The sequence below is a fragment of the Engystomops pustulosus genome, chromosome 3, assembly GCF_040894005.1.
Source record: "Engystomops pustulosus chromosome 3, aEngPut4.maternal, whole genome shotgun sequence".
In the NCBI taxonomy this organism is placed as follows: Eukaryota; Metazoa; Chordata; class Amphibia; order Anura; family Leptodactylidae; genus Engystomops; species Engystomops pustulosus.
The window spans coordinates 26,438,005-26,451,308 of record NC_092413.1 but is presented as its reverse complement, the minus strand read 5'-3'; the positions used below and the strand labels follow the sequence as shown (position 1 = coordinate 26,451,308).

General features: G+C 42.5%; 1 protein-coding gene across 13 annotated transcripts in view; it reads left to right on the top strand.

The window, feature by feature from the left end:
- Positions 1–13,304, top strand: part of NRXN1 (neurexin 1) — a 1,062,013-nt gene that overhangs the window by 597,861 nt on the left and 450,848 nt on the right. For 10 of the 13 annotated variants that reach the window (XM_072140344.1, XM_072140342.1, XM_072140337.1 and 7 more), the window contains 2 exons: positions 10,107–10,133; positions 11,581–11,700. In XM_072140344.1, coding sequence (XP_071996445.1) covers positions 10,107–10,133; positions 11,581–11,700 — 147 coding nt within the window. The remainder of the gene's footprint in view (positions 1–10,106; positions 10,134–11,580; positions 11,701–13,304) is intronic. The other 3 variants (XM_072140343.1, XM_072140347.1, XM_072140340.1) reach the window with 1 other exon arrangement.

The following is a 13,304-nucleotide window of genomic DNA, read 5'->3' as shown; positions in this document are numbered from 1 at the left end:
TGGCGGCATCGCCACTGACCATCTGTGTTGACTCCTCAAAGTTACTCAGCACCTGACAGATATCAGACATCCACGTCCACTCCTCATTGTAGACTTGAGGAAGCTGACTGACCTGACTACCAGTTCTGGTGGAAGTTGACATCTGGCAGTCTACAATCGCTCGGCGCTGCTGGTAAACTCTGGATAACATGGTCAGTGTTGAATTCCACCTCGTGGGCACGTCGCACAACAGTCGGTGAGCGGGCAGTTGGAGGCGGCGCTGCGCTGCCCTGAGAGTGGCAGCATCTGTGCTGGACTTCCTGAAATGCGCACAGATGCGGCGCACCTTCGTGAGCAAATCAGACAGATTGGGGTATGTCTTGAGGAAACGCTGAACTATCAGATTTAACACATGGGCCAGGCATGGCACATGTGTCAGTCTGCCGAGTTGCAGAGCCGCCACCAGGTTACGGCCGTTGTCACACACAACCATGCCTGGCTTCAGGTTCAGCGGTGCCAGCCACAGATCAGTCTGCGCCGTGATGCCCTGTAATAGCTCTTGGGCGGTGTGCCTTTTATCGCCTAGGCTCAGCAGTTTGAGCACCGCCTGCTGTCGCTTAGCGACGGCACTGCTGCTGTGCCTAGAGCTACCGACTGATGGCGCCATGCCCACGGATGGTCGTTCGGAGGAGGAGGTGGAGGAGGGGTGGGAGGAGGAGGAGGCATAGTAGGCCTCAAACACCTGGACCGAGGTAGGCCCCGCAATCCTCGGCGTCGGCAGTATATGACCAGCCGCAGGGTCACACTCGGTCCCAGCCTCCACCAAGTTAACCCAATGTGCCGTCAGGGATATATAGTGGCCCTGCCCGGCAGCACTCGTCCACGTGTCCGTGGTCAGGTGGACCTTGTCAGAAACGGCGTTGGTCAGGGCACGGATTATGTTGTCTGACACGTGCTGGTGCAGGGCTGGGACGGCACATCGGGAAAAGTAGTGGCGGCTGGGGACCGAATACCGAGGGGCGGCCGCCGCCATGAGGCTGCGAAAGGCCTCGGTCTCTACTAGCCTATAGGGCAGCATCTCCAGGCTTAGCAATCTGGAAATGTGCACATTAAGGGCTTGGGCGTGCGGGTGGGTTGCACTATATTTGCGTTTCCGCTCCAGCGTCTGGGGTATGGAGAGCTGAACGCTGGTGGATGCTGTGGAGGATCGTGGAGGTGACGATGGGGTTTTTGTGGCAGGGTCCTGGGCAGGGGGCTGACTATCAGCTGACACAGGGGAAGGAGCAGTGGTGTGCACGGCCGGAGGTGAACGCGCTTGTTGCCACTGAGTGGGGTGTTTAGCATTCATATGCCTGCGCATACTGGTGGTAGTTAAGCTAGTAGTGGTGGAACCCCTGCTGATCCTGGTTTGGAAAATGTGGCACACCACAGTCCGTCGGTCATCCGGTGTTTCCTTAAAGAACCTCCAGACTTCTGAAAATCTAGCCCTCGCCGCAGGAGCCCTCGCCACGGGAGCTTCACTAGTTGACACATTTGGCGCTGATGCACCAGCTCTGGCCCTGCCTCTCCGTCTGGCCCCACCACTGCCTCTTCCAACCTGTTCTGGTCGAGGACTCTCCTCCGTCTCAGAAGCACTGTGTTCACCCGGCCTCTCAACCCAGCTTGGGTCTGTCACCTCATCATCCTCCGATCCCTCAGTCTGCTCCCCCCTCGGACTTCCTGCCCTGACAACAACTTCCCCACTGTCTGACAACCGTGTCTCCTCATCGTCGGACACCTCTTTACACACTTCTTCCACTACGTCAACAAGGTCATCATCACCCACAGACTGCGACTGGTGGAAAACCTGGGCATCAGAAAATTGCTCATCAGCAACCGGACAAGTGGTTTGTGACTGTGGGAAGGGTCCAGAAAACAGTTCCTCAGAGTATGCCGGTTCAAATGGCAAATTTTGCTGGGAGGGGGTAGACTGGGGGGGAGGAGGCTGAGGTGCAGGAGCTGGAGGAGTGCCGATTTCGGTGACATGGGTGGACTGCGTGGAAGACTGACTGGTGGACAAATTGCTCGAAGCATTGTCGGCAATCCACGACATCACCTGTTCGCACTGTTCTGGCCTCAACAGTGCTCTACCACGAGTCCCAGTAACTTCAGACATGAACCTAGGGAGTGTAGCTCTGCGGCGTTCCCCTGCTCCCTCATAAGCAGGTGGTGTCTCACCCCGCCCAGGACCACGGCCTCTGACCCCTGCAGTAGTTGGACGCCCACGTCCCCGCCCTCGTCCTCTACCCCTAGCCCTCGGGTTAAACATTTTGAAAATGAGAGTTATAACTTGTATTTTTTTTTTAACTTTTTTTTTTTTTTTTTTTTTTTTGTGTTTTTTAGTTTTTAAAACCAAACGATGCTATCCTATTGCTATGGCTATTTTCTAGCCAAGTATTACAGCACACTACTATGCCAGATGAGATGACGCTGAGTTATGAAAAAAATAAACGTAAAATAAAAAAGGAAATGGCAGACTGTGCCTAGTTGAAATACAACCCCGGGCCCTAATAAATTTTCCCACTTCGGTCTTTGCGATGGATATGTGCGTCACTAAAACACAGTGGTCGCAAGTCTGACTCCAAATTGCTCCCAATTTGATAGTAGATGCACTGCAGCAAGTACAGCCACCAGCAGATCAACCAGAAATCAAATATATATAACGCTACTGTAGGCGTAATTAAGACGTTTGTATTCTCCTATGGCTATTTTCTAGCCAAGTATAACAGCACACTACTATGCCAGATGAGATGACGCTGAGTTATGAAAAAAATAAACGTAAAATAAAAAGAAACTGGCAGACTGTGCCTAATTGAAATACAACCCCGGGCCCTAATAAATTTTCCCACTTCGGTCTTTGCGATGGATATGTGCGTCACTAAAACACAGTGGTCGCAAGTCTGACTCCAAATTGCTCCCAATTTGATAGTAGATGCACTGCAGCAAGTACAGCCACCAGCAGATCAACCAGAAATCAAATATATATAATGCTACTGTAGGCGTAATTAAGACGTTTGTATTCTCCTATGGCTATTTTCTAGCCAAGTATAACAGCACACTACTATGCCAGATGAGATGACGCTGAGTTATGAAAAAAATAAACGTAAAATAAAAAAGGAAATGGCAGACTGTGCCTAGTTGAAATACAACCCCGGGCCCTAATAAATTTTCCCACTTCGGTCTTTGCGATGGATATGTGCGTCACTAAAACACAGTGGTCGCAAGTCTGACTCCAAATTGCTCCCAATTTGATAGTAGATGCACTGCAGCAAGTACAGCCACCAGCAGATCAACCAGAAATCAAATATATATAACGCTACTGTAGGCGTAATTAAGACGTTTGTATTCTCCTATGGCTATTTTCTAGCCAAGTATAACAGCACACTACTATGCCAGATGAGATGACGCTGAGTTATGAAAAAAATAAACGTAAAATAAAAAGAAACTGGCAGACTGTGCCTAATTGAAATACAACCCCGGGCCCTAATAAATTTTCCCACTTCGGTCTTTGCGATGGATATGTGCGTCACTAAAACACAGTGGTCGCAAGTCTGACTCCAAATTGCTCCCAATTTGATAGTAGATGCACTGCAGCAAGTACAGCCACCAGCAGATCAACCAGAAATCAAATATATATAACGCTACTGTAGGCATAATTAAGACGTTTGTATTCTCCTATGGCTATTTTCTAGCCAAGTATAACAGCACACTACTATGCCAGATGAGATGACGCTGAGTTATGAAAAAAATAAACGTAAAATAAAAAGAAACTGGCAGACTGTGCCTAATTGAAATACAACCCCGGGCCCTAATAAATTTTCCCACTTCGGTCTTTGCGATGGATATGTGCGTCACTAAAACACAGTGGTCGCAAGTCTGACTCCAAATTGCTCCCAATTTGATAGTAGATGCACTGCAGCAAGTACAGCCACCAGCAGATCAACCAGAAATCAAATATATATAACGCTACTGTAGGCGTAATTAAGACGTTTGTATTCTCCTATGGCTATTTTCTAGCCAAGTATAACAGCACACTACTATGCCAGATGAGATGACGCTGAGTTATGAAAAAAATAAACGTAAAATAAAAAAGGAAATGGCAGACTGTGCCTAGTTGAAATACAACCCCGGGCCCTAATAAATTTTCCCACTTCGGTCTTTGCGATGGATATGTGCGTCACTAAAACACAGTGGTCGCAAGTCTGACTCCAAATTGCTCCCAATTTGATAGTAGATGCACTGCAGCAAGTACAGCCACCAGCAGATCAACCAGAAATCAAATATATATAACGCTACTGCAGGCGTAATTAAGACGTTTGTATTCTCCTATGGCTATTTTCTAGCCAAGTATTACAGCACACTACTATGCCAGATGAGATGACGCTGAGTTATGAAAAAAATAAACGTAAAATAAAAAGAAACTGGCAGACTGTGCCTAATTCTACTCAAACCCCTAATAAATTTTCCCACTTTGGTGTTTGAGGTGGATATGTGTGTCACTAAGAGCTAAACACAACGGTAGCAAGTCCCCCTGCTAATTCCTCACAAAATGGTACTAGATGCAAATAAAAAAAAAAAAAGTAGAACGTTATTGTAGCCCTAAGAAGGGCTGTTGGGTTCTTTAAGAATCACTCCTGCCTAACAGTAAGCTAATAGAACACCCTAACGCTTTCCCTGAGCAGCAGCAGCTCTCTCCCTAGCGGCATCCAGACAGAGAATGATCCGAGCAGCGCGGGCAGCGGCTAGTCTATCCCAGGGTCACCTGATCTGGCCAGCCAACCACTGCTATCTACGTGTAAGGGTACCACGTCATGCTGGGTGGAGTGCAGAGTCTCCTGGCTTGTGATTGGCTCTGTTTCTGGCCGCCAAAAAGCAAAACGGCGGGAGCTGCCATTTTCTCGAGCGGGCGAAATACTCGTCCGAGCAACGAGCAGTTACGAGTACGCTAATGCTCGATCGAGCATCAAGCTCGGACGAGTATGTTCGCTCATCTCTAATACACACACATATACAGCATATATACACACATCCAGTATATACAAGATGCACACACATGTACAGCATGTACACACACATCCAGTATATACAACATACACACACATATACAGTATATATACACACACATCCAGTATATACAACATACACACTGATATACAACATATATACACAAACATCCAGAATATACAGCATACACACAGATGTACAACATATATACACACACATCCAGTATATACAACATACACACACATATACAGTATATATACACACACATCCAGTATATACAACATACACACTGATATATTGCATATATACACACACATCTGTATATACAAAATACAAACCCTAGAGATGGTTGTGCGTGAAAATCCCAGTAAATCAGCAGTTTCTGAAATACTTAGACCAGCCCTTCTGGCACCAACAACCATGCCACGTTCAAAGGCCTCAAATCACCTTTCTTCCCCATACTGATGCTCGGTTTGAACTGCAGGAGATTGTCTTGACCATGTCTACATGCCTAAATGCACTGAGTTTCCGCCATGTGATTGGCTGATTAGAAATTAAGTGTTAACGAGCAGTTGGACAGGTGTACCTAATAAAGTGGCCAGTGAGTGTACAACATACACACTGATATATAGCATATATACACACACATCAGTATATACACGATACACACACACATCCAGTATATACAACATACACACACATCCAATATATACAACATACACACACATATACAACATATACACACACACAACCAGTACTGGCAGTCCCCAGGTTACGTACAAGATAGGGTCTGTAGGTTTGTTCGTAAGTTGAATTTGTATGTAAGTCGGAACTGTATATTTTATAATTGTAACCCCAACCAAATTTTTTTTGGTCTTTGTGACAAATGTTGTTTAAAAATGTTGGGTTGTCATGAGAACCAAGATAAACAATAAATCTTAATTATAGACACCTGTGATAACTGTTACAGCTGTTTATTGTAGCCTGGGACTAAAGTACAGTAAATTACAAACATTCAGAAGTCCGTTTGTAACTAGGGGTTGTATGTAAGTCGTTCTTAAGTAGGAGACCGCCTGCATATACAAAATACATACAGATATACAGCATATATACATACACATCCAGCAAATACAGAATACACACAGATATACAGCATATATACACACACATCCAGTATGTACAATATATACAGCATATATATACACACAAAAACACACATACATGCATGTACATAAGTATTAATTACACTCACCCAGTTTCATTGATCGCTGTCGAGTTGCATCCGGCCTGGAATATGGGGTCAGAACGTGGTGGCGGGAGACAGCAAAAGAGCACAAGAGGGGGTGGCAGTTGAGGTGGGTGGGCGTGCAGACTGCATGTGAGGTGGGTGGGCTGGCTGGGCTGCATGTTACCGGGCATGTGCGATGTGTGGGTGGGTCCATTCAGCAGCAGTCAGGAGACGGACAGCTGAATTATAACTTGTTAATGATGTGCTCCCGTGCCCATCTGATTACCTCACACTCCGTGCAGACCACAGCATATATCGGGCCGGGCCTGGGGGCACATCACTAACAACTTATTATTTGTCTGTTTGTCCCTGGCCCTGGGGTTGCTATGACCAGAGGCAGGAAGCAAGTTAATAAATTATACTTTACCTGTCCATCACTGGCCCCCTGCTCCCGGGCCCTGTAGCAGCCGCTACGGCTACTACGACTGTTGTTACGCTACTGCTTTTAGTTCTATTCATTAAACTGATCTTCATCCCCTTACATTGTCCCTTAGTCACAAGAATCTTCACACATATTGTTCTTCACATACTATTGTGAAGAACACCTTTCTGTGCTAATGTCTTCTGATAAGTTAGCATATGTACGGAAACATCGGCAATGTGTTCTTCAGTGAAGAACACATTGCAGATGTTTCCGTACATCTGCTAACTTATTAGGAGACATTATTTCTCAATAAAATGACACATTGAAAAATGCTCGAGTCTCCCATTGACTTCAAAGGAGCTTGTTATTCAAAACGAGCACTAGAGCATCGGGAAAAGTTTGTCTCAAATAACGAGCACTCAAGCATTTTAGTGCTCGCTCATCTCTAGTAATATCCAAAACATGGACAAAAAAATTATTGAAGTGAATTATAAACCACATCGATCCCTTTCACTTAAACACGAGAATAGCAGCTTTTGGTATTTTCTGCAAATATTGTACCTTACAGCGAGAGAAATTTACATGAACCTTATCCGTTAATACCTGGTGAAAGAGAAAAGCTGCTAGATGCCGGCTTATTTTTTCTTCTCTGTTGGCAGTAAAATAAATGTTTTTGGATCAGCCAATTTAGCTACATTGATCATTATGTGCTATGTTCGTTTAAAGGATGTAATGTGCCTTTTTGTGCAAGGAAAACACAGTCACCCACACATTAACACTTCCTACACAGCAATCTATTAAAAGACTCTTAAAATTGAATGTTTAACAAATTTCCGAAAGCTATGTGAAAGTAGGCAGGGTTTCCACTTTAGGCTTGCTCTACACTTTCATTCTCGTCAACGAAATACATGGAGAAGTAATAAAGTTCTGAAGTATAAAGAAAGAATATCATGCAAGGAAACATTTTAGACCTTCACTTCTCCATTTTCCTCCAAGGAGACATCTATCCACCTTCATCAGCTCTTTGCATCCCTTAACAGTTTCCACTCATTCCGACAAAGTTGGAAGTTTTGCTCTAGCTTCTACCATTACTGAACAATCAGTGCCATCATTTTTGGCAGCCGATATTCTTAGACTCTCTACTCTCAAGTGGGTGGCCGTGGTGGTTGGAGCGAGCAGACTGTTATCAGCTATCTAATAGTAAAGGGACTAATTAGCATACTGGGTGCCAAAATGAAAAGCGTTGTTTTCTCAAGAAGTGGGAAATAGTTGGACTGTCAACTATACATGGATGTTAAGATGGTGGAAGTGGGGAAAGGTCCGCTGTAAGATGAACATCAAGTCTAAGCCCAAAATACAAAACAAATACCAAACAAGCCCGTAGCTTGCCGGTGGGGAATGCCCCTTATTACCCTTATTAAAATCATATTCTGGGACTTTAGTTGTCAGATTCTTAGGGGAACAAGTCTAAGCATGTGCTTGATACTTTTCCTAACTATTGTACCTGAAATTGAAAATGAGTCCTATCCTCTTGAATTCTGTGGTTCCCTTATTCAAATATGGAACTCTTTACCTCTGATTCTGTCTCATTCATACAGTTAAAGGGGCTAATTGAAATAGTTTTTGTAATGTAAAGTTCAACACGTTGTGAACCTACTTTTTGTATCAATTCCTCATGGTTTGCTAGATCTCTGTTTGCTGTCGTTCAACAGGAAGCTCTAGTCTTTACTTCCTGTGAATAAAAATCGGCCCATGGTCATGTGATGTCAACCAGCTGCACATCTCATGATATCTCTGGTCATGTAATGTGACAGAGGAGCACAGCTCATTACATTCTTGGTCATGTGATGTCAACCAGCTTCTCATTACATCCCAGGTCATGTCAGCGAGGTACACAGCTCATTATATCACAGCGACTAATCAGAACTGTGTGTTATAATTAGCCGTACCTCTGTGTGACATCACATGACCAGGGATATAATGAGGCGTGCACCTGTGTGACATCACATGACCATGGGTATAATTACATCACATGACCAAGAATATAATCAGTATAGCACCTGTGTGACATCACATGACGGCAATCGTTTTTATCTACAGGAAGTAAATAATGGCGCTTCCTGTTAAAGTTCAGCAAGCAGAGAGCTAGAAAACCGTGTGAAATTGATACAGAAAATACATTGGAAAATTGTAGAATTTTACATTACATAAACAATATCAATTATTCGCTGGAAGTGGACAGCCCCTTTAAATAAAAAAAAAGTGTTTTCCTGTGGAACCATGTCAGGGGAGAGGTAGAACTTAAATATTTTATAAAGGGATCCTGGTTACTGAAGCTCATTTCTTTTAGTACATATTTGGCAGTTTTCTGATTACCTTCTTATCCTCAGCGGTCATTTAGCGGGGGTTAATTTTATAATCATTCTGTACTTGCACTTTCCTTTACCAGAAATCAGTCAGTTCCCTATGAAATAACAACCTGAGAAGCTTATCATAGATTTGTATTTGCCAATACGAGGAGGCAGGACTGCAGGGGATGAACAGAGAGGTGATCTGTCCCAATCATTGAAGGGGGGGGGGGCACCTAAGACGACCTAGGACTCTCTGTAGGATATGCCATTTCTATCCACTTTTGTGTGTGTTGTTGTCTCTCTACTTGAACCAAATTTTTATCTGCTGCCAGATTTTTCTCATCCTTATTCTCCCCCATCTGGACACTATTGGGGATAGTAGACAACCCTGATTAAACACAACAACATGGTCTAACATTTTGCACACTTATGGGGAATCACAGGGTCTATTCAGTAAAAACCTCGCAGCCGTTAACATCCCCCGATGTCTTTAAAAAATTCTTCTTTATATCTCCACTACCAAGTCGAAAATAAAATGACAAGCATGCCTTGTGGATACTTCATTAAAACAGGAGTAAGGATGTGTTGCCTCCATAATTGATTGAAAAGGTCATTCGTGACCTTAATATGGGTTATGGTCTTAATTGAACCAGTCACTGTAAGTGGAAATTGGAGTGGGGGGTAATCTGTGTTAAGGAGCGTAGAATACACACCATCTAAACATGACAAATGGCTAGTCCGGGTGCAGCCATGCATTCAGTTAGCTAATGCATTCATTTCCAATCAAGGAAAAAACTTTTAATTTCCCTTCATTACATATCATCAGCTCAATTAACCTTTATATTTGCAGTAAAATGCTCGCAAATTGCCATTTTCTCATTTTGTCTTGCTTCGAGTGTCACTTGTTTATATTACGTACCATCACTTTATGTAAAGGCTTTGCATGATAATTTTGAATATATTTTTGGTTGCTTTTATTCATTTTCTTCATTTTGGTGAATGTATGTTGCTTCCATTTTATTATTGCTTACTAACATGTTTATATTTTGCTTTTTTTTTGCTATTATTTCGCCTTCAAAAGTTGCATTGATGAAAGCTGACTTGCAAGGTAGACCGCACTGTGTGTTTTCTCCAAGACTGAAAACCCAATGCACATGATGAATCCTTCAAATATCCTCACGTTTGTGCTTTACAGTGTCTCCTCTTCTTCCTTTCTTCCTCTCTGAAACATCTGAATACAATCCTTCCTAATTAGCATATATTTTGCATAAGTGCTTTCAGTCTTGACAATGTGTGTATAGTCACTGACTTATTCTTTGATCAACCCCTTCTAATCTCAGTTTTTTTTTGTTTTTTTTTTACAATGATCCAGTTATGAGGTAGCATAGAACTGTGTGTCCCTTTTATGTCACCGTTGGGCATGCCAACATATTATTACAGGAGAACAAAACAACACATGGGATCGGAAGAGCATGTGAACCAATACTTGCCAACATCCAATAAAATACAGTCGAGGATTAGAGATGAGCAGATTCAATGGTCAGATTGGGGTTTGGCATTCGGGTTCAGCTGCCTGCCCGGGACACATTACTGAGTTGGTGGCCAAACAGCCAATCTGGCAATTTGATGCCCCTAGCAAGTAGCCATGGTTATGATTGGTCAGTGGATGTCCACTGGGGCCACTCATCTCTATCTAGGATTATCTTTGAAGATATCAAAAATATAACCTTAAAGCAACCTGTCACCAGGGACCTCATTTTCACCAAAGGCAGGTTTCAGAAGCCCATTACAGCTGGATTGCACAGATCTTTTTCTGTGCATTTGCCTTTCACCCTGACAGAATCCTGTTCTGAGTCCCAGGTTTGTTTTAGTGTTGCTGGATTAAAAAAAAAACAAAACACGTTACTGTGCTGCTCACTCCTCGGCTCTCAGTCCCCACCTTGTGCTCCTGTACAACTCCTCCCTCCCCAATAAATGTCAGCTCACCACACAGTGAGCTCTGTCCTTGTGTAAGTGAAAAAGCAGGAGGGTGGAGGTGTACAGGAGCACAAAGGTGGGGGCTGAGAGCGGAGGAGTGAGCAGCACAGTAACGTGTTTCTATATGTGGAAATGCCAATTCCATTTTACCCAACCTGTGAGACTAGAATAGCTGTTCTAATTTTCTCTATCTCACCAAATGTAAATTGTTTTGACCTGTATTGCTGTAGGCCAGAAAACACAGTTGGGCTGGGCCTCCTACTTTTAGGCTTAGGCACTTGCCTTTTAGACTTTAGAACATAAATATGTAAATGTAGTGTTGGCAATTTTTTGTTTTGTCTTTCGTACCACTTGAGTACTTTGTTGCCTCTCTGTAGTAGAATCCTCTTCACGGGAGAACGGAACTGAAAGCCATTAGTTCTTATCTCTTAGACATGCAGAGTACTCAAGGTACCAAAAAAAATCTCTAAAGAAATCATCAGAGATGTTGGCAACTACTGCACGTGAACATGTGTTCAAAAGTTTTTTTAGGATACTCAAAGGGCAGGGCCAATTTTTTCTTTCTATTTTATTTGCAGGTCCGAGCACAACATGTCAAGAAGACTCCTGTGCAAACCAAGGCGTCTGCTTGCAACAATGGGATGGATTTAACTGTGACTGCAGCATGACCTCATTTAGTGGCACTCTGTGCAATGACCGTGAGTATTATGGTGGTTTATTATCTTGAGAGCATCAAAGCTTTAGGCAAAATCCCAAGTTACATCTAGTTCTATGAGTTATAGTTATGTAATATTGTATAGTAAATTAGCCGTCCTGTGTACTCTGGCTATTGAATATCAAAGGCATCAATACAATCATGTACCTTAAGAACAAATATAGTTAAAATAGAAATAAAAAATCTAAAAAATTGCTAATAACTTTATAGCTTTATAGCATCATATGGCTATTATATATTATCTCGGTAATATTCTTTAATATTTAACATTAGAATTGAAAGATTATGAATATTACCCCGAGAAATAATTTGTCCATAGATTTAGTAGGTACATAGATGACTTAGAAAGAATAAATTCAAATGAAATGATATCTTACTTGTCTGTGATGTGGAATGTTTTCACTTTTTTTAGAATTTTTACTTAATTTTAAAAACCATATTTCCAGAACCATTTTTCCATTTCCTCAGGGGCACATTAAAATTTGAAAGAGAAGGTGGTGAAGGGAAATATTCACTTTATACAGACGTGACCTGACTTTTTTTTTACTAGATATTTTATACCGCATTTTTTTAAATTAAAATGGTCTGGGACTATGGAGTTTAAAATCGGAGTAATTTTTCAGAATGCCAAAAATGATACAATATGTTTTATGCAATATATACCTGCTGTACGCGTTTATATGCCGCTTGAGAAAGCTTTTGTTGTCGCTGTACTGTGTGAGCACCGACTTTGTACGTCTGAAGAAGGCAAACGCCAAAGGTAAGTGCAGATTTTTTTTCTCGTTTCGAATACATTCAATCCGAAAGACAACGCATTGTATCTTGCCCTAGGAATAAAAGGTTAGGGAATTTGTGAATTTCTGCTGATTTAATGCACCCAGGGATGAAGTACGAGGTCAGGCGAAAAAAAGTTTTGTTGTATATTGTTATAGGATGAATGGTGGGACTGACAGAAGACAATTCAAAAATATTCTTATATAGTCGTTGGATGAAAAAGTAAAACTGAATTCCTTAATTTTGACTAAAATTAAAGGTATATCCCAACCTTTAATAAAAATCTAAAAAGGTGCATTATTCTATCCTAACTGCTTTTATATTGCTGTATAAGGGGTGCTTTGCCCTGTCTGCAGCAAACAGATCCCTTAAAGCCAGAATTTGAAAAAACATAACCGGCTGTCCAATAGCATCGCCCCATTTCGAAGGTTTTATGAGGTATTGCAGTTAACTCCTATTCACTTCAGTAGAGTTTAGGCGGCATACCCGACCCAATCCATGTTGTTTTTAAAAAGAAAGAAAGGGACTTTTTAAAATTCTGGACAACCCATTTCACCTAATCTTAAAGGAACGCTAAACCTTCAAATCTATAATATAAGTCATTGAGAAATATGGTTCCCCATATTTCACAAGTGCCAATTTGACACATTTTGTGGTTTGATTTTTTTCCTCCTAAGTTAGGCCTCATGCAAACAATATTTGAGGCTTGTCTCAGTCGGGTGCACATCTGCGGGAACAGGGCTTCCAGCTCTTTTGAGCTGCTGTCCTTAGGAAATGATTGCAAATTAAGATTGGATGAGGACCTTCCCTATA